The 25455-nt window shown below is 35.7% G+C and overlaps 1 protein-coding gene and 1 pseudogene across 1 annotated transcript; one reads left to right on the top strand and one right to left on the bottom strand.

Annotated features, from left to right (window-relative positions):
• Positions 1 to 818: 818 nt before the first annotated feature.
• LOC114301000 (COP9 signalosome complex subunit 6a) lies at positions 819 to 9144 on the top strand. The gene is made up of 9 exons (XM_082880304.1): positions 819 to 1332; positions 1430 to 1518; positions 3389 to 3482; positions 4420 to 4481; positions 4567 to 4645; positions 4735 to 4827; positions 6495 to 6595; positions 6881 to 6936; positions 8687 to 9144. Exons 1-9 carry the CDS (start codon positions 1029 to 1031, stop codon positions 8766 to 8768), a joined length of 960 nt encoding a protein of 319 aa, XP_082736430.1. The 5' UTR covers positions 819 to 1028; the 3' UTR covers positions 8769 to 9144.
• A 361-nt stretch (positions 9145 to 9505) lies between these two features.
• On the bottom strand, positions 9506 to 10003 carry LOC114301001 (putative 4-hydroxy-4-methyl-2-oxoglutarate aldolase 3 pseudogene; annotated as a pseudogene).
• Between the last annotated feature and the right edge of the window lie 15452 nt (positions 10004 to 25455).

Below are 25455 nucleotides of genomic sequence, written 5' to 3'. Positions count from 1 at the left end.
TTGTGCATGCCAGCTGTGACAGCTGGCATAAAATATCTGCATAAAGCAGATGAACAGGGTTCGACTAGAAAACATGGCCGATCGACCAACATAAGGGCCGATCGACCAAAAGGAGTGCCGATCGGCCAACACTTTTGGCCGATATCAAGAAAACAAGGCCGATGGCTTCATGCCTTGGCCGATGGTTTGAAGGGATGGCCAACAAGCCACCCTTTTTCCTAAGAAGCAAAAATACAAGTCCTTGGTCCACAACCAAGTACAAAAACAGACACGTTGAGAGATCTTGAGGCAAGACGTGCGACCGAGACCTCCAGGAACTCAAAACGAACACGAGCATGGACAATCATCGAGTGTTCAAACGATGACGTCCAAGTCTTTAGGACGGTCAAAAATGAGGTGTCTACACCATGTATAAAATTTTCACTCAGAGATCAGCTAAATAAATGGAGGAAATTTATTAATAATCCTCTATTAGCGTATAATGGAAATTATGATCATCTAATCTGTGAAGATAGAAATCAAAAGATATACTGTAACTTAGCTATCCCAGGATATCCGTTCAGTAAAGAAACCTTTGTCGATGAAAGTCAGTATCTCAACTATCAGTATAGCGTCTCTCATGAGTCACCATTAGTAGGAAATGAAGATAATCAATGGAAGAATGAACCAGATATGAGGATGATTTCTGCGATTAACTCTCAGCCGCAGATTTTGAAGACCTTTCCGATAGAATGTATGGGTGAAAAAAAATAAAAAATAAATTCCAATTAATAGAAAAGAGAGGTTAAGTATTACAAATTGTAAAGTATAAGAAAAATACGTAACACCCCCAGTTGGGGGTTACTGGCTTGTTTTTCATTGGTTCAAAAATTATTATTTTTTATTTTCAGTCAATAAAGAAATGACACCTGACTGGGGTTGTCTGGATCACCCCGCTGGGGTCTGTAGCATCGCCCTAAAGTATAATTTGCCAAAAAAGTAGCTTATTAGACCATGAAGAGAGAGAGAGAGAGAGAGGAGAGAGACGAATGGCTTCGTCGTCGAGCAGTGGACTGACATTCAAGCTCCACCCACTGGTAATAGTAAACATCTCCGATCACTACACCAGACTCAAGTCTCAGTCTCAACCTCCACCTCCTCACAACCACCGCAACGGCGGCGAATCCACTACCACCACCTCTCCTGCTCCGCCTCCTCCGCCGAGGGTCTTCGGCTGTGTCATTGGCGTCCAGAGGGGACGGACGGTCGAGATCTTTAACAGCTTCGAGCTCCTCTACGATCCCTCCTCGCACTCTCTCGACCGATCGTTCCTCGAGAAGAAGCAAGAACTTTGTCAGTATATCTATTCATTCGTATATATATGATTTTCTCGCTCTAGGGTTTTTTTTTTTTTTGATGTTGAAAATTATGCTTGTGATTTTTGGAACAGATAAGAAAGTATTTCCCAATTTTTATATACTGGGATGGTATTCTACGGGGAGTGAAGCTGAAGAATCAGATATGCATATCCACAAAGCTGTAAGTTCTGAAACTTGCTTCAAATTAAATATTATAAGTGTGGTGGATGCAAATATTTTTATATGAATACTTTAGTGTATACTTGTAGCGAAATTCTATTATAGAAGTCCCTAAAGAAGTGTATAATGAATGCCCTTTCGTAATTACACCATAATGACTCATAAGACCATCTCCAACCCTTCACCAAAATTTTCATCTAATTTGATTCCAAGTTTGAGTAAAATGTTTGACTTGATATAAACTACTCCAATCCTTTTGTCAATCAAAATCTTTTTAAAAATTACCCTCTTATTCAAAATCTTCCATTTCATCAAATTTGATAACAACAACAACAACAACAACAACAATAATAATAATAATAATAATAATAATAATAATAAAATCATCTCCAATGATTCATCTTTTGAAATTTGATGAATTCTCAATTGATCCCTAAATTTGATGAACATTTCACAAAAGGATTGGAGATTATATTTATGTACTTTTTCATCAAATTTAAATTTGATGAAAGAAAATATGAAGGATTGGAGATGCTTAACTTTATACTGTTCATAACATGATCACAATAATTACATCATAATGATTCATAGCTAACACTAGTTGGACCCATACTTGTATTGGTGTGTTGCTATGATGCCAATATCTATTTTCATAAAAAGTGTGTTAATAGTTCGTGGCTATGATTGGAATTTCTACTTAAAACATTGTTTAGGCTCCATTTGTTGTTGTAATTAGATTTTTACAATCTTTTCAAGCTTCATTGTTATAAATACAGGGGAGCCAATTCTGTGCTTTTGTTCGCTACCATCTATTTGTTGGCTCTGGTGGTTGTGAAATAAATCAATATGCAGTTTCAATTTCAAGTGGAATGGCAAAGATTCAGCTATCAATGAGAATATATGATATATATTATTGTAATATGCAAGGGTCTGCAAAAGTATGTGCAGGAGGGCTCGTATATGAAGCACGGGTATGGGTATGGGTATGGGTATGGGTATGGGTATGGGTATGGGTACGCGTACGGGTACGGGTACGGGTACGAGTATTGGTATTGATACGATACGGGTACGTCGATACGGTAAAATCCAAAAAAAGTAGGGTACGGGTATGGGTACGGCTTGGTACACTTGTAAAAAAATATTTATTTTTAATTTAGAATAATGCAAAAATTAATTAAATGGTTTAATTTGTTAAGATTCAACCTACAATTAATATTTAATGCCAAAAATAAAGGTATAAATCAAAATTAAATGTGAATATGTTAAATAACTTACAAGCCATAGTTTAATTTTAAAAACATGCTAAGGGTTGGTTTGGGATGTTCTAAAAAAGTGCACTTTTTGACTTATTGGTGAGTTTGGGTTGGGTTTGGGTTGGGTTTGATGTGATGTGTTAGAGAGGTGATGTGATTTAAATAAGATGATGTGACTTAAATAAGATAGTGACTTTTTGACTTTTTGGCTTATTTAGTACATGCCAAACTAGCCCTAAGTATAAAACTAAAAATAAAAAAGAAATCTAGTGAAATGAGTTTTATCTCTGTAGTAGAAGAAAATATTGTTTCAACTGAGGTACGGTACGGGTTGGATATATAGTAGGTACGTCTGGGTATGCCAAAAATTAAGAAGAAAAAATTTGGGTACGTGTTTTGTGTACCCGGTACGTATGCAGAAGTACCACACGAGGTCCTATACGCCGGTAAGTACCCGATACGGGTATGACATGTTTTTTGAAGTACCCATGATCTCGTACATGGTTTACTAAATATTTCTTTTTGCATGTTCTTAAGCATGAGATTCATTGAAACTGCTTTGTGCTAAGAATGTTTGCCAAATCATTATGATTATGATGAATGCCTTTTCCGTGACAGTTGATGGATATTAATGAAAGCCCTGTTTATGTTCTTCTCAATCCTTCAATCAATCATGCACAGAAGGATCTTCCAGTGACTATCTATGAAAGTGGTATGTAACCTGCATTATTACCTTATATTGTTATATATTACCCTTTTCTCTTTTTTTAGGGGGGGACTTTTTTTGAGGAATTGTACATCACTGTAGATATATAGGGAGTGATACCTATACCTTGCATCTCATTATTTATTTATTAGATATGTATTTGTAATATTTTCTTGAACACCTCCTATATTGATAGCATGGCTTATCAATGAAGAATGGTGTTGTATGTTGTAATCCACCACATTTGGCAGCACACATCATGTTTTACCCTTTAGAATCTGCATTTTCAGCTAGCTTAAGCTCACTGTCTCTTCTTAGAAACTCCGATTAGGTCCTTTCCATCCCCACACTATTTAGTGCATTGTCAAGTGACTTATTTTGTTGCCACTGCTGTCAGGAGACTCATGATTGCTCTTTTAGTCGTACAATAGGAAGTTAGCTGTTTGTTAGTATTGTTTCTGATGTAAAAATACGCAACATTATGACAAGCAAGCAGTGATTGTTGCAGTCTTGCAGATGCTAGAACCATTCAAAATTTCTTGAGATTTATACCCTAATAATGGTATCACGTGACTTGTCAAAGTGATATTAGTGAGTATACTGACAATAGGATATTGCTTGACTTATCTAGCATGTCTGTTTATTGTAGCACAAATATTATTTATCTAATTTCTGAACTCTTCCTAAATAGTCAAATAGTTTGTAGAGACCTTAGACACGGCTTTCTAAGTTGGCCACCTTGTTAAAGGATGTAATGGTGTTTTTTGCAGACTATGTTTTTTGAATCACATTTGGCAAAATTATTTATCACATGGCTATTTTAGGCGTCGTAGCATCATTACTTCATATGTGTATTAATTGGGCGTTGTTTTTTTTTTTTTGCTACTGTTATGGATGCCCTAACACTTTCTGTTATTGTGGGGACTAATCAATGCAATTCTAGAGCTGCATGTCATAGATGGGATTCCACAGCTTATTTTTGTTCGTTCTAGCTACACTATTGAGGTTTGTCTTGTTTCTTTGTTATATCATTCATTTCACGCAAATGTTACAAAATGGAGTGATTAATCATTTTCGTGTTGCTTCAAAGACCGTAGAAGCCGAACGGATCTCAGTTGACCATGTTGCCCACCTTAAACCATCTGATGGAGGTTCTGCTGCAACTCAATGTGAGTACTTGCCCCCCTTTTTTTTCGTAAAAGTTTTTTCTTCTGAAACGGAAGTGTGGAGGACTGACAAACTTGTGTTTCTTCTGTAGTGGCTGCTCACCTTACGGGTATACACAGTGCCATCAAGATGCTTAATAGTAGAATCAGAGTGCTTCACCACTATCTTCTCGCTATGCAGAAAGGTACAAGTATTTGAGAAACAAACTTCTTTAGAAAGGAGGTGCTGACCAAGACAAACTTGAGCAACAAAAATATGAAAAGGCCACTGTAAACTAGAAAGTTAAGTTCTAAGAAGGCAGTGGTTTCCCATTTTAAAAAAATAAAAATTCCTCCAAACTTGCAAATACTATTGAGTTGGTTGTTATGTTGGGCAGCTTGAAACAAATTAATGCTTTACAAACATCTAGAGCATCTTATGATATGTTTAGCGAGCCTCCTAGAGAGTTCACCTCCATATTTGAGATAGTATTAAAGCCGCCTCTTCTCTGAGTAATGATATGAGCACTTGGTTAGAATGCATACAGCCATACATGTTTACTTTGTTCATCAAGCTAGGAAATGGATTTCTGTGAAAAAGAAAATAACTGAGCTAAAAATATGAAAAGGCAACTGTAAACTAGAAACTTAGGTTGCGTTTGGTAGAGTTTTGTAAATATAATTTGAGAGTATGAGTTGTATTTTGAGTTTGTGAGTTGTGAAATTATGATTTGAGTGTAGAAAATTTGTTTGGTTATGGTTTTTGAATAGAGTGTTGAATTGAGTGTGAAATTGAGTTTTGAAAGTTTGATTTGACATGTGAAGTAAGAAAATTTGTTTGGTTATGAGTTTTGGAAAGAGTTTTCAAAACTTAATTCAAATTGTTATAACTCATAACAAAACACACTACTTTCACATTATTGAAAATTCTGATTAACACTTATAACCAAACTCTTTTTAAAATTCAATTAAAAAAATTTATTATTAACAGAAAATAACATTAATCAATTTTTTAATTGAAAATACTATAAAGGAAATAATTTTTTTTCAAAATAAATATTCAAAAAATTTAAATCATAAATATTTAAATAATTTAAATAATCTAAAAAATTAAAATAAATATTCAAAAAATTTAAATCGTAAAAATTTAAATAATTTAAATATTCAAAAAATTTAAATAATTTAAAATGTTAATATTTTAAATTTAAAAATAACTCCACTCTCAAATTGTAACCAAACACATAAAACAAAACTCAATTAAGAAATTATTTTTAAAACTCATAACCAAACACATAACTCAAAACTCCATACTACTTTTACAACTTTACACTCAAATCATAACCAAATACATAACAAAAAAATTAAAATATATAAAAATATTTTTATAAAATAGAGTTTGAATTTATTTTTATAAAATATTTTAAAATTTTAAAAATTAAAATCGTAATATTTTGAAATTAAAATATTTAAAAATATTCAAAAAATTAAAAAAATTAAAAAATCGTAACATATTTAAATGTTAAAATATTCAAAAAATTAAAATATTGATTTGAATTGAGTTTTGAAAAGAGTTTTGAATTATGTATTTGGTTATGAGTTTTGAAAAGTAATGATTATGTTTTGAATTGAGTTTTGAGAAATAAGTGTAGAATTATAATTTGAAAACTCAAAACAAACAATACGCTCAAATCAATGGGTGGAACTATAATTTGAGAATTGTGCCAAACGGAGCCTTAAGTTCTAAGAAGGTCCATATGAGCGCTTGGTTTGAAAGCATGCATGTTTACTTTGTTCATGAAGTTAGTAAACACGTGAAGTGGGTGATGTTGTGGGAGAAGGGCCAGAATTGATAATATCTATCTTTCAAATGCAGGTGACATTCCTTGTGAAAATTCATTGCTTAGACAAGTTTCTAGTCTATTGAGGAGATTACCAGCCATTGAATCAGAGAAATTTCAAGATGATTTCTTGATGGTCAGTGCTTTCAACTCCTTGGCCAGTAAAAAGTTATTATTTCTTCACTGCATTAACTAATCATTTTTATGTGTTTGGTTTAGTTAGTTTATCCTCTTCCAAATGGCTAGAGAACTCTGCAGATGGAATTGGTTTTCTTTAAGTTTATTTATTTTTAATTGTATTTGGGTGGAGGAGAGAGGGAGGGTGGGGAATTTATTAGGTTATTTTTAATATGATTTACCGTATTTGTCATTTAGAGGTATTGTCTGATCATATGTTTGATCCCATCACTTCTGTTTGCAGGAATACAACGACACATTATTGATTAGTTACCTGGCCATGTTTACCAACTGCTCGAGGTTTGAATTCTGCTCTCTTGCATGGAGTTCATTTTTATCAGTATCAAACTCAGTGCTTGATAAAAGAAAAAGGAAATTAAAATACTTCAGTGCCAATTACTTGTTTTTCTTTTCCGTGTGTGTGGTTTTTGTGTGTTTTTTATTTTTTGAGTTTTGAGTTGGGTGGCATGAGGAACAAAGCTTAGGCTGGTTTATTTTATAGCAAAGACGACTGTCAGAATATGTGGGTATAGTGCTTCTAAGATTGATTAGAGTACATCTAGCAAGGGCTGCAGGATTTTTTTGGAAAAAACCTGTAAACTTGAAATGTTAGGGAGCACCATTTTCAGCCTAATTAGTAAATACTCATAGTATTCTTTCGTAATATGCGTACATACACATAAATGAAAGACTCATTTTCTGTATATATTTTAAACCTAACAAAAAATACTTGATTTTGTTGAGTTGAACGGGACATCTATTAGATGTTTCTTGTATACTTAATGAAACAAACTCATTCAAATAAAAAGTAATGATATTACATCTAATATAATTTCCACAATAATGGATTCATACGTAATATATAATTATATTACTATAATGGGTTATTTACACAAAGATCTCTTACCTAAACTATTGTGAAGTATCACTTTATCCCTTAAACTATAAAAACGAACAATTGGATCTCCTAAACTATGAAAATGTTCCAATTGGACCCCCTAATAGAAGGGGTCAAAGTGAAACAGGACAATAGTTTAGGGGGTCCATTTGTATGCTTTTTTAGTGTAGGGGCAAAGCGATACTTCTCAATAGTTTAAGGGGTCCATTTGTATGCTTTTATAGTTCAAGGCTCAAAGTGATACTTTTCAATTGTTTAGGGGGTCTCCATGTAAATAACCCTAATATAATTAATGACAATCAAACTCATTCAACCTTATTAATTGTAGAAAATACTTGTATAGCTCGTTACTACTTACAGGTATCATGTGATATGTTTGTGTGTATTGTTTTTGTGATATTTTCCAATAAATTTATTTGGTTAAATGACAAGCAAACTTATCAAAAATTTTATATTAATAGTTGAGATATGAAATAGGAAATCTAAATAAATAAATTAACCCACCCTTGTCAAATATTGGAAGAATAAACAAAGAAAAACATGAATTTGCTTATGTAGAACTTTTATTTAGTTGTTTGTCAAAAGCATGTTTTATAAAACTAACAAATACGCATTTAAATTCGTATTTTTCGCATTATCTTGTTTCTGTGCCCATTTTTTCAACGTACTCTAAAAGAAATTCACGTTGAACTTGAATGTATAATCTACCATTCTTCTGCCACCTTGTATTGTACTAACCGTGATCCTCAATACACCATTTGTAAATCAAATGTATGAAATATGTCTTAATGTATTGTTTTTCCCCATTTATCTCAATCAAAACCTTTTGAATGTGGTAAGTGCTATTGGATGTTCCTGGCATAATCTTTTATTTTTTGTTTTTGACGTCCCAATAATGCAAGACACGAGCACCCTTTCTTTTAATAATATTTTGTGTCTATCAGATTCAGTTGGCAAAACCCAAATCAAATCCTTTTATTTATCAAAGAAGAAAAACGAAGAAAAGAAAAGAAAAACTAAATCCATCCTTTTGTGATTGGTATAGTCTTGCATCCAGTAATCAATTTATTTTTTCTTTTGAGTGATGGATGTTATTTTGACTTGCAGCCATTAGATATTTCATTTGTCATTGCACTTATTTTGTTTTGGCAGTACAATGAATGAGTTGGTTGACAAATTCAACACTGCATACGACAAGCATAGTAGAAGGGGAGGACGAACCGCGTTTTTCTGAAAGCTGCTCACTATTGTCAGTCCACCTGCTTACTTGATATGGATCATTTTGTCTGCATAGCACATAGGAAGTTCAGGAATCATATAGCTTTAGACCTTAGAAGGCATGGCAAAATAGGGTTGTGAAGAGTTTTGTTTTTCCATTTGGCATGTTGTCTTCTTCTGTTCTGTTTTTTTTTTATTTTTTGTTGGGGGTTTAAAAAATGATTTTGAATGGGCATATATGCTGTTAACTCTGGTTGAGGATTCCACCCCCCCCCCCCCCCCCCCCCCCCCCCCCCCCCCAAAAAAAAAAAACTACAGGCACTTTCATTATTCAAATTGCTTAATGTATCATTTTTCATTGTAGAAAATGCATTGATTGCTGGTGCTTTTTATGCCTGTGCGCGCACAATTTAGCAAATGATGCCTAACAATGCTGCTTGTTAATTTTAGTTTCTGGGCATTATTGTAATGTTGTGACAGTTAAAAAAAATTCTCCTTTGCCAGATCAACTTGATCTAGATCACCAAACATTTGAGTAAACCAAACATCCCTTAGGAGGACCTGCATCATATATTAGTGAAGAAGAAGAAACTGGATTTTTATCATGATAAAATGTCTGTTCATTTCATGCAGGAGAACAGAAGTGAACAATCTGACTTACTAAATTAATTGATCTTTGCATTCATAGTACTCTTATTACATCACACGAATAATTTCAACTCTCCAACAACAGCAGCTTAATTTCCTGCAGATTCAAACAGACAACTCAGTTTTTGAGACAAGAATCCCATCACTATCTGCATACAACCATTCACCGTCACGGATCAATTTCCCAGCAAAATGACTGGTCAGATGCTTTTCGGTAACCCGTCTTATTCGGTTTCTGGGGATGTGATGCCAAAGCTCTAACCCCAATATCACAGTTGTTGATCTCATCAACATCTCTAATGCAACCATTGATTACAATGCCAGCCCACCCCATGTTCTGAGCCAACTGTGCTAAATTCCCTCCCAACAAGGCGCATCTTTTGCTTCCTCCACCGTCTATGACTAGAACTCTGCCTTCGCCTTTGGTTTCAAGAAGCTCTCTGACTGACACGTTGTGTTCGAATACTTTGAGGGTCACGATTGGACCTGAGATGCACGACGCTGACCATATATTTGGAAGATTGGCTGCAGACAACGGAGGTCGCCACTTAAAAGAAGCCCTGCATTTGAATCACAAGCTTCGGCAGTTACTAAAGAAGCCATGTACTCTCCTGCAAGCAATGATGGATCTGGGATTTTAATATAGGGGCGGTGAACACATACTACGATTTAAGAAAAAGAAGATAGGAACTACAATATCAATTTATTGATATAAAAGGTGAAAAATAGGATAGTTCTATTGTATTTTCCAAAAACAATTTACTGACATAAATCATACAACCAAGTTTTGAAAACAATTTACTTTTGTTTTCGAAAATTTGATATAATTATGGTAACTTCTTTTTGAAAGACTCTCAAGCAACATCACTTTAGGCAACGAAGCATGGATACCTTTCTGGAGATGATGTATTGATGTTTGACACTGTCGGATACAATTGAGGAAGTGTAATATACATATATTTTTTTGTCGGACTGCTAAGGCAGTGATTTCACCTTTTTATTTCTATTTTTATAATTTTTCAGGAGAATAGCATACTTAAAGTTGATAAATTAAATAAAAATATTATTCAATGTAGAATAAACATATAATATTCAAATATATGACATGCAATAAATATAAAACAATTATCAATAATACTTGAGACCACTAAAAGTGGTGCTCTAAAAGCACCACTAGTGATGTGGCAGTGGACGGGGTCCACTGCTTGTGTCTTGTTTTTTTTTTTTTTTTTTTTTTATTTATTTAAAGTGCTTGCCAACTCATTAGTGGTGCTCTAAAGCACCACTTTTAGTGGGATGTATCATTACCAAAAAATTATTTGTCATCACATCTGACATTTACTTCTTACATTCTTACTGAAGTCCAACAATCACACACAATCACAAAAGTATCAAATGTTTTTATTATTATTTTTGTTCCCATTGGATTTGAACTCGAGATTTTACGCAACAAAATGTAGTGCCACGATCTATAAATAGATGCAATTAATAATTTACAACAATACTACATACCCTCAAAAAACATAACCCCTACAACTCCCACTCACTTATGATTGATCTAAGAACGAAAGAAAAAAAAATAAAAAAAAACAAAAACACATTATTGGTCCATATCATTTTGAGGTCATAGGAGTCCCGAACCTTGGGGGTCCCAAGTATTTTTGAATAATTTATGGGTAAAGTGGAAAAAATGATGAGACAATGTAGGGGATAAATTTAAAATTAACCCTATATATATATATATATATATATACAGTGGTGTTTTGAGAAGATAATAAAAGGTTGATTTTTTGACTTTTTTATGTAAAAAAATATAGAAGTGATATAATTTAAAAAAAACTAAAAAACTAAAAAACCAATCTTCCTAAATTGCCCCATAGCCACAAAGAAGTAGGGGCTTTACCTCTCAAGAAAACAACTAGTAAAGGAAAGAGCTTCTTTGGTATATGATGTGTTGCTTTGTTTTTTCGGCATGTTGCTGATTGTGCAAATATATAGATAGAAGAATAGAGATAATTATGACGAGGAACACATAAGAAAAGCCCACTATCTATGGGGAATTCTATTTCCACACACTCACTTATCTCTGTGCACACACTTAATGATTTATTTTTTTATTACAATTTTGTCCTAAGATAAAATTATTAAAGTGTTCTTATCTTCTCCACCAAAATCCTAATTTCTTCATCTCCTCTGTGCACACACTTTGATCATTGTTGAATGGATTCACCATTGTTGACATTGGATCTTCCATTCCTCCTCCTCTTTTGTCCCCTAGATCATCACCTCCACCACCGCTAACTCCGCCGCTACCATCTCCACCTTCTTCCAATCACTGGCCACCGCTAAGACCTTTTAAAGTTTTTGCGAAAAAATTTTCGAAGCCGTCAAATTCTAAAACCTTAGACCTCCGATTACTCTCTCTCTCTCTCCCACTCTCTTAGTAGAGAAAACAAATTCTCATTCCCACTCTCTGTCCTCATTTTCTTGGAAACCAAACAGTGGCACAAATGGCTACCTGTCAACTCACAAACCCAGCTAAGTTAATAATGTGTTCTTCTTCTTCTTCCTCCTCAATTTTCAGTGGGTTTAACCACAAAACCTTCCATCCATTCATCTCAAGAACATGTTTCTCCTTCCAGGCTCGTCGTCGAAGCCCCTTGAAGCATTACTGTACTTGTAGTAGCTCGTTTACTCCAATGGACGTGGCCAAGATCAGGGTCGTCAGAGTAGGTAGAGGTGGCAACAATGCCGTTAATCGCATGATTGGCAGGGGATTACACATGGATTTTTCTTGCATTTTGATGGTTCAGATCCAAATTTGACCCCTATTGCATATAATAATACATATATATACATTCTTGCTGGTTCTGATTATAGAACTGGGTTTTGTACATAATTATTGTTTTCAATGGTAATGTGGGTTTTGCTTTCTATCTAGTTCGTTGTCCATTGAGTAAAGTTACAAAATTTAAAATTAATTGATATGTATATTGAGAGAGGATGTGAAATGAGATGTTTTGGTGTGTGAAAATAGAATTATCCCACTACCTACCTACCAGACACTGGCCCTATTTGGTAGAGCTGTGGGAAAGTGCTTATGGCTTATGCCTTAACAGCATATAGCTTATAACTATGAATATAAGCTGATTTCTGGCTTATAAATTAAGCATCTCCTGCCTCACTTAAAGAATAAGCTGATTTCTGACTTACAAAAAGCTATAAGCTGCATTGTTAAGCTAAACCAAACACATTAAAATAGTTTAAATTAAACTGAAAGCTGAAATAAACAATTTTTAAGCTGCACCAAACAGGCACATTATCTTCAGAGTACGCTATAATGAGCTACAGCGCCACGGTTGTTGGAGATGTTAGTCGTGTGATTGGTGATTGGTGACAGGGTGGGGTTTATAATATTTTTTGTAATTAATGTTCAGATTGATCTCAAGCTGTTGCTGTAACCACTAGATTATCGTTTTCGGTGGAGTTAATGGGTGTATTTGATTTGTGTTTTCAAATATGTTTTTGGAAGAAATTTTTTAAAAATATGTTTGGTAATAATTTTTTTATAAAAAAAATTAAAATTATTTCTCTCTCTATTACATATCAATGAATCACTTTTTTTCTATTTTTTCTTTTTCTCAATTATTTTTTCTCTCACACATATTTACATAATTACAATAAAATATCAAATTATTTTAAACTCTCAAATTTCAAAACTATTTTTAAAATATGCAACCAAACAAATTAAAAAAATTCTAAACTCCCTCCCCAATTCTTTTTATAAAAAATTTATCTCAAAAACCAAACACACCTAATAATTTTCGGCTCTTTTGGAAGAAAGAAAAAAAAAAAAAAATCAAAAGTCAGCTTTTAATTTAGTTTGGGTCATGTCAACTCTTAAATTATATATATATATATATATACATATATATTTTAAAATTTTTTTAAAAAATCAAAAAATTAACTTTTAACCATATCTTTAAAATTGCCTTTGTATTAGATTATGAGGAATAATAAGGAATATAGTATTTAATAATTGGTGAAAGTATTACTAGGTGAAGTTTTTAGACAACCAAATAATTTTACCTGATAGCTAGGTCTCCTTTCATAGGGTTCGTTCGAGATGTGGGTTAATTTTTTGGCATTTTAATTTTTTGGTTATTTTAATCTAGGGCTAAAAAGCCTTGTTTAGGATAAGTTTTTTGACTTTTTTGACTTTTGTGAGAGAAAAAATGAAATGATTATGGTTTGGATATGACATTTTGTCTCATTGTATTAAAAAGTCTATTTTATCTTTTTGTGACTATTTTAGCCAAAAAGTCTCATTTTAATTTATGGCAAACGAAGACGTGTTTTGCAAAAATGCTACAATGGTACTCCGTAGAATATTTTGTATTTTATTTGAGGTATTACTCTATTTTTTTGGATTGAGTTTTTTCAAATCTAAGATTTGAGGGTCCGTGAGCCTATCATATATCTCGTTTTAATGATCTAAGTAGTATATTTTGTAAGACCCTCCGCATATATATCATTTATGGAAAAAAAAAGAAGTTGATTTGATAACTGTAATTTTTTAAAAATTTTATTACATTTGTTTTGGAAAAATTAAACGATATTTATTTTTAAAAATATATTTATCGTTCATTTTTTTTAAACAAATGCGATAAAATGAAAATGTTAAAATTATCTGATTGATTTATTTTTTTCATCAATAATATATATTAAGGATCTTACCAAATGAATGGTACAGATCATCAAAATTACTCACAAACCCTCAAATTATTACAAATTCAAATTTAAGGCCAAAACTAGTTACATTAACATAATTGTATAACATGAGTATATGAAAGAATAACTCCTTGGCTTATAAAGTATTTAAAACAAACATTTCTAGTGTATATTATTAAATTATAAAATAGTACTCAGAATACTCACATGGATAAATATTGTGGATATTTTCTTATAATTTAATTTCATATCTATATTTTTATATATAAAAAAATGTGAATATTATGGATATTTTCTTATAATTTAATTTCGTATTTATATTTTTATATAAAAAAATATAAGAAGCAAAGATGCTAGAATAGTGTGGATGAACTTAGATTGCGGTCACATTTTTTTAACTTACATTAGCAAGGAAAGACAAATTGAACCCATAATCTCAATATGCCAATTGGACTAATCTCCAAACCTAGATCAACTTTTTAAAATTTTTATTATTATTTATATTTCAATAACTTTTTCTTAACTTTTGACATTTCAAACCGACCAAATTATAAGCAAAGCAATGACAAAGGTAATAATATTTCATAGTATTTTAAATTAGTTTAGTATCTTGGCATTTGCATAAGTTGATTAATTACATGAATAGAGTATAATGTCGTTTAAACAGTTATCGAGTTAATATTGACAAAAATTCAAAAAATTACAATGATTAAGGAGACCATGTGTTTAGGATATACTTAAACTTGAAATATTAGAGAGTACCATCTTCAGCCTAGTTAGTAAGGCCTCGTTTGGCAACCGAATATTTTAGTCAAAAAGTCAAAAAGTTACTAAATTAGCCAAAAAGTTAATAACCCATATCAAAAAGTCAAAGATTCTCTTTTCTCTCTACTTTTTGCACATCTTTTCGTAAAAAGTCAAAAAATCATCCCAAACATACTAATTTTTTTAGCTCATATTTTAACCAAATAACCAAAAAGTTACTAAATTAACCTGTTCCCAAACGAGGCATAAATACTGATACTGCTGTCGCATGATATGCTTACAAACACATAAATGAAAGACTCATTTTCCGTATAAATTTGAAACCTAACCAAAAAAAAAAAAAAAAAAGGTTGGTTTTTAAACCTAACAAATAATTACTTGGTTTATTTATTTATTTTTTAAAGTTGAACTGGACATCTATTAAAGTTTTTTGTATACTTACCCTATATTTGGTTGAGGAATTTGGGAAGAGATTTGGAAAGGAAAAGGGAAAGGGAAAAGGTGTGTGAAACTAGGTGACATGTGAATAAATATTTCATTCATAATATTTTGAAATTCACTAGGAGCATTTTTTAATTCAAAGGGCATGCCATTCCATTCATAATGGCCAAAAGGAGTAGTAAAAGCAATTTTGTAACGATCATTAGGATGAATTTGGATTTGTCAAAATTCACTTTTTAAATCAAATTTACTGAAAGGTTGTGATATTCACCAAAGTACTATTCTTCCTATTAGTCGCTCTATTGAATTTGCTTCTAAATTTCCAAATGAAATACTTGATAAAACTCAGTTACAACGATTTTTAGGTTCTTTAAATTACATTGCTGAATTTTATAAAGACCTTCGGAAAACTTATCAACCCCTCTTTGATAGGTTAAAAGCTAATCCTCCTCCTTGGAACTTCCTTGAATGACTGAAGCAGTTGGGTTTTGCTGAGCTTTAGTCATGGCGGGAGTTGGAGTATGAATATTGACTGGGAATTTAAGTTGGACTTGTTCAATAATGTGTGGAATTTTGAAATTATCCCACCATTTCACAAAATGTTGCCGGATGACTATATTGTTATCAATTGCATATTGCCATTTTAATATCTAGGGAACTTTGTATTTGGATATAAAAATGAGCAAAGAAGGAAACTGTTTCTGGTGTTGACTGAAGTTGTAAATAGAGGAGAAATAGTTGACTTGTTCCATTAAGACGGGTGGGAAAATCTCAGGTATAGCACCATAATGAGACCACCATCGAAGGAACCATGTAGGGATAACTGATTTGAATTGATGATCAAATTGGAGGAACTAGGAGTGACTGTAAGACTCATTTTGATATAAGAAAACTTTAAACCATGCATCCATATAGTCATAATAACTATATTGGATTGAATGACCATGTAAATCACGAAGGAGAAAAGGAAGTCCCCATTCATCAAGAGAAACAATGTTATGAATGTAAAGTGAGTGGTAAACAATTTTACTAGTGAGAACTCGTCATAAATTGGTTTAATAACAATTGACTTGTGATGGAAGAAAATATCTTTATAAAAAGAAATTGACTTACCAGGATGGAGAGTAACAAAATGCCATCCTGGAGGAAAATAACTTGTAACTAAATCAAGAACATCATGTTTGTTCTTGTGAGTAGGTTCTTTGAAAAATAAATTGGTTGACTGAAATTTAATATAGTTAGAACGAGGAGTGTTTACTGGATTGGGTGGATATGGAGTAAGTGACCGTGAGGATGAAGCAAAGGGATCTGAAGCAAGGGTAGAAGTATAACTAGGTTTAGGAATATTACCAAGAACTTGGTAACGATTGGCCATATCAATGGGAGGAATAGCAATAGGTTGACTAGTTGGCACAAGGGCCCTGCTGAAAGGTCTCAAAGGTTTCTGACTAGACATCTGTAAAAGAAATGAACAGAATTTAGCATCCACTAAGGATATGTCCATGTGATAATGAAGACAATTAGTATAATGAGCAAGTAAGTGTCTGCAACTGGAAATTTCATGAAACTGGATAAATTGGGCACGATGAGTAGTTTTGCGAGCTGTTTTAAGGCAAGCAATACGATAAGCAGTTTGGTAAATAAGTTGTCTAAAATGGGTGACTTGCAATTTATGGTAGGAAATAAAAGGAGTGGCCATCCTCTATCCCCCCTGTAAAAATTCTCGAGTAAGAAAGTCAGGAATAGAATTTTGACTACCAGGGACATATTCAATATCAAAATAAAAAATACTTAATATAGATTGCCAGCAGGCAAAAATATGCTTACTAGCAATATTGGTAAGCAACTAGATAAAATTGAAAACACTCTTAAAGACTATTCTACCACTCATACTTCCGTAAATAAATCATTAGATAAACCTCTTATTAATCTTCCCAGTACTAGAAAACGATTAAGTTTAGCTACCCAAGAGCACACCACTATTGATGCTATTGAACAAATATTTAGTAAATTATCTACATCTACCAGTAAAGCAACATCATCTACTAACAAAGGCATTACTGTCTTAACGCAACAGCCTCCATTAGAAATTCCTAGTCATTCTGATACATCTAGTGACAATGAAATCAATCATTTTGGGAACAGAAATATTAGTGTCATTAGTACTTCCTTGAATTAGTAAAGTTTTATCTTTTGGACTTTTGGTTAAAACTTGAACATTTAAATTAGTTTTCATACACTTATAATAGATTCGATAAATTAAAGCAATGTTGTGAACATTTTCTAACATATTAGTAAATTCACCAAACAATTGAATATTTAATGTTAAGGCTTTTAATATGTGAGGATCACGTAAACTCAATACATTTCACCTACCTTTACCATTTTTCTTTTCAAATTCCTCATCAAATCTCTCAACCAAACACAACATTAATGAGAAAAACTCATTCGAATAAAAAGTAATGATACTATATCTAATATAATTTCCACAAATAATGGATTTATACATAATAAGTAATTATTGTGTGAGTGATTTTCCAATCACACTACCCAACTCAGTATTCAGCTGGAGAACACTGGCAGAATAGATGACACCTGGCTAACCTGTAACAGAAAGAAAAGATTTCGGCGGTGGTTCATCCACCCGGGGGCACTCCGACGATCAAGTCAGTGTATCTCTCAAAGATAATCAATAGTGCTAAACTCACTGTTCAAAATATAAATTGCGTACCTTAGACCCATGGGGATACCTCTCTTTTATAGCTAACTCAATCCTTGTCCCAACAGGAGCCTAACTCTAATGGACTTAGGATTACTATCTATCTTGGACTCCCGGTAGGATTGGGACAAACTCCCGAAGAGTCTTATCCTTTCCCAACTGTAGTCTTCCTCTTTTCTAGGACTTTTGTGCCTTATCCGTTTATCTCGGATTCCGATATCTTCGGAGATAACCTCGGCTTAATCGAGATCACCTCGGCGTCATGACCTGGACACGTGGCACCTCGGCTGACACGTCGGCGTCACCTTAGCCACGTGTTGGTATTCAGAAAATGTATCCCCATAACTGCCCCCTAGGTTCTATTACCTCGGCATTCTGAGGTGATGGAACTTATATCAGTACCCCATGCTAATTCATCGGTTTAACCTGAGATCATCATCGTAGGCCGACATGTCTTCTTAAAGATCAAGAATTCTAATGAACTCCTTTATGCGTATGAGCTGTCAAACATCACTTTTCAACCGTTTTATTCACGTGTTTTATCCTTATTGGATCGTGCTTGTGACGCGCCAGTAAACCGTCTTGTCTGCGTGCGCAGTTTGACGCATTCGTAGCTCTAGGTGCATTAATTTGATTTCGACGTTTTTTCAAGTTTTAACAAAAACTTTTCCCTCTTCTTTCATTCCTTCACTTTTCATTGGATTCCTTTGCTTTTTCTCTCTCTAGCACTTGAATACGCCATTGTTCCAGACCTCAAGCTCTGCAACTGCCTTCATTCCTCCTTCTGGTGAAGCTTCCGCCGTTCTGTTACTTTTGTAACCATTGTCTGACTTCGGCGATCCTTACACTGGCTTCTTTTCTTCGGTGAGTTTACTGTTCCTTTCGTTTTCAATTCTTCGACGCTTTCTATTACTTGCTGTCATTACTATATTTGTTCAAACTTTTAACTTGTGAATCATATATCTGAATGTGTTTTTTTCACGATTTTTCCCTTGCTCATATCTTGAACACACGCACTGTTTCACCACTTCCGTGCATTTTTGCCACTGTTCTTGGCCCTATACTTCTTATATTCTTTATGCTCTTGATGGACCATCTCTGTTCTTGATTCTGAAACTCGTTCTTGTTTATGTTTTTTGTGTCTTTTCTAGATTCGTGCCTTCAATCTAAGTGTTTTGCCGAGGTCCTTTAAACCTTCAAAAAATACTTTTTCCTGAAATTCGATATCTCCATTTAAGCCGACATCATGGGTATGTGGAAACATAGGGTAAACACCCCATCCAAACTAGAATTCTTTAGACAAGAGTTTGAAATCCCAGCCGACGTCCATTTGAGGTTGGCTGGGGATGATGACTCCATCATGCCTACTGATGACTCCATGTCTTTCCCTGTGGTAGCCTTCATTGAGTGTGGACTTCGGGTCTCACTCAGCATCCTTTTCCGTGAAATACTTCATTATTACAAGTTGAACCCAATACAACTTTCCATCAATTCCTATCGAACCATCAATGGTATCATAGCCTTAGCCAAACAAGAAAACGCTAGGATCACATTAGCCGACATCCAATATTGCTACACTATGTGTGGCCTTAAAAAAGACACTGGCTACGTTTACTACCTTAAGCCGAGGTCCATTGAATACAAAACCGTTGCCGACCTCCCTGACTCCAACAAGGGAGCTGGGGACGATTATTTCATTATTTCGGGGAACTGGGAGTTCACCCCAGATGAAGACCTCCATCTCTTCCCTCTCCTTCAATCAGTCGTTGTAGAGGGCAATGGTAAGAGCCCTGCATTCATACCTACTTTGTTTTTTAAAGTCTTTCATACTTTATCTATTTCTTAATGTCTGTTTTTCTTGCAGCTGTTCCTAAGCCACCAAAAAACTTTCGCCAATCCTTCATTCCCAGCAAGGATTTGAAGAAACTCTTGGACCTACCAGTCCATAAACGAACGACGCCCCTACTTCTCAATTTTATTCCAACATACAAGTCAGCTCTGCCCGACCTACCTAGAAAGAAGAAGAAAAGCCTTTCTCCACCATCTGCCACAACTCCACAAACCGCATCCACATCTCGGACAGACCAAGGGTCAACCTCTGATCTAGCTGAGCAACCATCAACCTCGGTTCCATACTTGATTCCAATATCCCAACGTCGCCGTCGACGTCGAACAGTTTCTTCTACCAAGATGGGTCGCCCAAAACCAGTTGCCAAAGATTTTCTGGCTAATATTCTAACTGATGTTGATGCTCAGCCAACACAAACCCTGCCCCTTCCAAAGCCAAAACGAATAAAAAAGGCTCAGCCAAAGGCAAAGGTGTCTCAGATCGATTCTGAGGATACCTTGCCTATTTCCAAAGCGGCTCCAAGTGAGAAAACTGCCTTTGTCCCTGCGAAGAGGTCCGCCGAAACACTTTCATCCGATTCTTCCAAATCCAAAAAGTCGAGGTCATCTTCTGCAACGACCTCGGGGTCTAAAAAGCCTGCTACCCCCTGGGCCCCCGAAATTACTCTGGAAGATAAGCCTGTTATGGCTAGTGATAGTGCCGATGATATCAATGTTGGCGTTGCCCTCAGTACTGCTCTGCTTCTTCCAGGCGATCTGGAGCGAAACGCCGAGTTTAGCGAGTACGAGAACTATGCCTTGATGCTTCAGCGTTCTGTTCAAGTAAGTGTCTTTCATCTGGCACTTTTTTCCTTCTTTCTCATACTTAGAAATTTTCTAATAACTTTTGTTTTGTATTTTTTCAGGCTATCCAGCATGCCCATTCTTTCTTTATTCAATCTTTTGAAAATCGAGAGAGGTTGGCCGAGATGAAGAGGGAGTTCTCTACTCTTCAAAAAGCCAACAAAAGCCTTCAATCGAAAATGAAGAAGTTAGAGGACCAGGCCAAAGCTGCAATCAAAGCCCAAATCGATGCCAAAGAAAAGGCTGAATCTGCCGAGACCATCAGGAAGGTTTCTGAGGCCCAAAAAAGAGAGGACGAGGAAAAGATGGATCAGGCCCAAAAAGAGCTTCAAGAGGCCTTGGCTACGAAAGAAGTCGAAATCAAGGATGCCGATGATAAGGCATATGCTGAGGGCATGGCCGATGTCACGGAGGCTTACGAAAGGCAGGTAAAGCAGGCATGCAACAGGGGTTTCACCCTTGGTTGGATGTCTCTTCTGAAAAAGCTTGAGGTCTCCAAGGACTCGCCTCTTCGGAAAGTCGACGCCATTCCTCTTCCATTCCCTCCACCTTCTCCACCAGCTCAATCCGATAATGATTCTGAATCTGAAGAGGAGGAGACCTTGGTCAGGAAATCCAAGGAGGCTGATGGGGCCAAGTCCCCTTTTCTGAATGAGCAAGTCCTAGACTTGACTCAAGATGAGGAGGGTGATGAGGTCCTCAAAGATGCTGTTCCTGAGAGGGTTTCAGTCGACGTCCCCCTCGCCGACAAGAGCATTGATGAAACCTTGCAAGAGATTGATGCTGAGCTTGTGGTGGAGAAGGCGGCCGAGGTGGCTTTTCAACAGTCTTCTGAGGTCCCAACCCAGCTTACTGCCGATGCTAAGGAATCTTAATTTTGATGTCTTTTTCTTCTGTCTTTTGTACTTTTGCTTTTCTTCTTTTGGGAACGATTGTAAGCTTTTGGCCGACGTGCCTTTTCTGAATATTAATACGACTTTCCTTCTTTGAATGTTTGTATCTTTGTCTTCTCTTTACTGGTCTTGCATGATTCTATACTTAGAAGTTTTGACATGTCTTCAATATACACTTCAATCCTTGTGCAATCTCCTCGGGGTGACACACCTCGGTTGTACAAACTGATGATTTATCTCGGCAAGTACCTAACTACCTCTCTCGGTGTAATCTTGGTTTCACCTTGTAGATATAAAATTTTAACAAGTGTTAAATCTTAGTCTTCCATCTTGTAAATTGTCCATCAATTTCAACAAGTGTTTGACATCATCTCGGATTAACTTCAACTTGTAAATTGTCCACAAATTTTAACAAGTGTTAAACAATGATCTCGGTTCAACTTTAACTTGTAAATTGTTCACAAATTCCAACAAGTGTTAAACAATGATTTCGGTTTAACTTCAACTTGTAAATTGTCCACAAATTTCAACAAGTGTTAAACAATGATTTCGGTTTAACTTCAATTTGTAAATTGTCCACAAATTTCAACAAGTGTTAAACAATGATCTTCGTTTAACTTTAACTTGTAAATTGTCCACAAATTTCAACAAGTGTTAAACAATGATTTCGGTTTAACTTCAACTTGTAAATTGTCCACAAATTTCAATAAGTGTTAAACAATGATTTCGGTTTAACTTCAACTTGTAAATTGTTCACAAATTTCAACAAGTGTTAAACAATGATTTTGGTTTAACTTAACTTGTAAATTGTCCACAAATTTCAACAAGTGTTAAACAATGATTTCGGTTTAACTTCAACTTGTAAATTGTCCACAAATTTCAACAAGTGTTAAACAATGATCTCGGTTTAACTTCAACTTGTAAATTGTCCACAAATTTCAACAAGTATTAAACAATTATCTCGGCTCTCTCAGCCCCTTTATGTGAACCTAAGTTCTACTTGGGTTCTCATTATACATGTATTCTAGAGACAACGTCAAGTATTTTGAAAAGAAAACCAAGCTGGATCTTTATTTATTTACTTCGGCAAATGACAAAAGAACAAAGGAATTCTAATGATAAAAAAATTTCAAATTGCAAGTGTTCCAAGGTCTTGGCAATTCTTTGCCCTCATTATCTTCAAGCCGATATGCCCTATTGCCCAACACCGAGATGATTCTGTAGGGTCCTTCCCAATTTGGGCCAAGCTTGCCCTCTCTGGGATCCTTCTTGTTGCCGACAACTTTTCTCAAGACCAGGTCGCCGACATGGAACTCCCTTGGATTAACCCTCTTGTTATAAGCTCTAGCAAGCTACTGCTGGTACGCTGCGAGCTGAATCGCAGCTTTCTCCCTTCGTTCTTCTAGAAGATCCAGATCTCAGGCTAAGAGTACATTATTAGTTTCGTTCTCTACTCCCTGGGTTCTGGTTCCTAGGATGCCGATCTCCAGTGGAATGACTGCTTCTGTGCCATAAGCCATGGCGAAGGGGGATTCTCCTGTTGATCTTCTCGGCGTAGTTCGATATCCCAAGAGTACATTGGGCAATTCGTCTACCCACTTTCCTTTTGCTGCCTGCAGCCTCTTCTTTATCCCATCCAGAATTACTTTGTTAGATGCTTCTGCTTGTCCATTGCTTTGTGGAAAGCTTGGGGTTGAAAAGTAGTTCTTGATCTTAAATTTTGCACAGAAGTTCTTGATTAGCTTACTGTCAAATTGAGTTCCATTGTCCACAACAATTGCTCTTGGAATTCTAAACCAGGTGATAATGTTCTTTCAAATAAAATTCTTCACGTCCACATCTCGGATCTTGGCAAGAGTTTCAGCTTCTATCCATTTAGTGAAGGAATCTGTTGCTACCAGTAAGTACTTCCTTTGTCCAGTTGCTTGGGATAGTTGTCCGACGAGATCCATGCCCCATTGGTCAAATGGCCAAGGACTGGATACAGGGTTCAAGTTTGCTGCTGGCTGGTGTATCAAAGGTGCAAACCTTTGGCATTGTTCACACTTCTTTACATAGGCTTCTACATCCTTCTGCATGTAAGGCCACCAATACCCCTGGGTAATGGCCTTATGGGCGAGTGATTTGCCCCCAGCGTGGCTTCCACAAATTCCTTCATGAATTTCATATAAAAAATCTTCAACTTGTAAAGGATGTACGCACCTTAAAAGGGGTCCAGTGAAGGACCTTCTGTAGAGATGCCCCTCTGCTGTCAGACTGAATCTTGCCGACTTCAATCTGATCTTATGTGCCTCTTTGTGATCGTCTGGCAGCTTCCCTTCTTTTAGGAATACAACAATTGCGTCCATCCAGCTTGGTCCCATGTCCACGCATATTACTTCATGCTCTATGGATAGTGGCTCGATGCTCGGGCCCGATAAATAGTCGATCATTATTGTCTTTGCTTTTTCAAGTTGTACTGCACTAGCTAGGTAGGCCAATGCATCGGCGCGACTGTTATCATCTCGACTAACCTGAAGTAGTCAACAGTTCTGAAATAAGGCTGCCAGCCTGATGACCTCCTTTGCGTAGGCCGACATCCGTTCATCTCGGGCAGCAAACTAACCCGTTGTCTGGTTGACAATGAGCTGGGAGTTGCAGAAGACTATTACCTCGTCTACTTCTGCTGCTACTGCCAACTTCAGTCCTACAATGAGTGTTTCGTATCCTGCTTCGTTGTTTGAGGCTTTAAACCCCAAACGAATGGACTGTTCCACTATCTGTCCATCTGGAGATATAAGCACTACTCCTGCTCCCACTCCCTGTCGGTTTGAACTCCCATCAATGAACAGTCGAAAGAAGTCGCCGATGTAAATACTGCAGGGTCTGAGTTTTTCCTCTTTTCTTTGTTCTTTCGCCTTTGATTGAGCTTCTCCTTGCTTGGTTGGACATCGTTCATCCTGGCTCAACGGAGCCCGATGTTCGATGGATTCTGGCGTGAACTCAGCCATGAAGTCGGCCAGAACCTGGACTTTGATTGCTGTCCTTGGCCTGTACTCTAGGTCATACTGGCCTAGGGTGACTGCCCACCTGGCTATTCTTCCTGTCAGGTCTCCTTGTTGCAGTAAGGACTTCAAGGGGTGCTCTGTTAGCACCACAATTTTATGGGCCAGGAAGTAATGGTTCAACTTCTTTGAAGCCATTACTAAAGCTAGTGCCAATTTCTCTAAGGGTAGATACCGCGTTTCTGCGTCGACTAGGGTTTTGCTTACATAGTAAAGCCCTTTGCTCTCATTTTTCTTCTCGGATTAGTACTACACTTATCGCATGTTCTGAAACGGCTAAGTACAGGAACAGCTCCTCCCCAGGTTCTGGATTCGAAAGAACTGGAGTTGTGGTCAGGTACTTCTTCAGATCGGCTAATGCTTCTTCGCACTCTTCTATCCATAGGAAGTCTGTGGCTTTCTTTACCATTTTGAAGAAAGGTCTGCACTTGTCCGAGCTTCTGCTGATGAATCTGTTCAGGGCTGTGGCCCTTCCAGTTAGCATCTGCACCTGTTTTGCCGATGTCAGGCTCTTCAACTCTAGGATGACCGTGATCTGATCTGGGCTGGCCTCGATGCCCCTTCTAGTTACTAGGTATCCTAAAAACTTACCAGATCCAACTCCAAATGCACACTTTGATGCATTGAATCGGAGCCGATACGTTTTAAGGATTTCAAAGACTGCTTTTAGATCGGCGAGATGACCCTCAGGCTCCTTGGTCTTAACGACCATGTCGTCGATATAGACTTCTACTGTTCGGCCAATCAGGTGTCTGAACATTTTGGTTACTA

Source organism: Camellia sinensis, chromosome 7 (genome assembly GCF_055761805.1).
Source record: "Camellia sinensis isolate YWXY chromosome 7, ASM5576180v1, whole genome shotgun sequence".
NCBI lineage: Eukaryota > Viridiplantae > Streptophyta > Magnoliopsida > Ericales > Theaceae > Camellia > Camellia sinensis.
This window is presented reverse-complemented; position numbering and strand designations above follow the sequence as displayed.

Bases quoted from the DNA above. Each gene is read 5' to 3' on its own strand.
- LOC114301000 (XM_082880304.1), top strand. From the start codon at position 1,029: ATGGCTTCGTCGTCGAGCAGTGGACTGACATTCAAGCTCCACCCACTG. The intron at 3,483-4,419 runs GTATGTAACCTG...ATGCAATTCTAG, and splicing joins AGTGACTATCTATGAAAGTG to AGCTGCATGTCATAGATGGG. The intron at 4,828-6,494 runs GTACAAGTATTT...TTTCAAATGCAG, and splicing joins TCTTCTCGCTATGCAGAAAG to GTGACATTCCTTGTGAAAAT.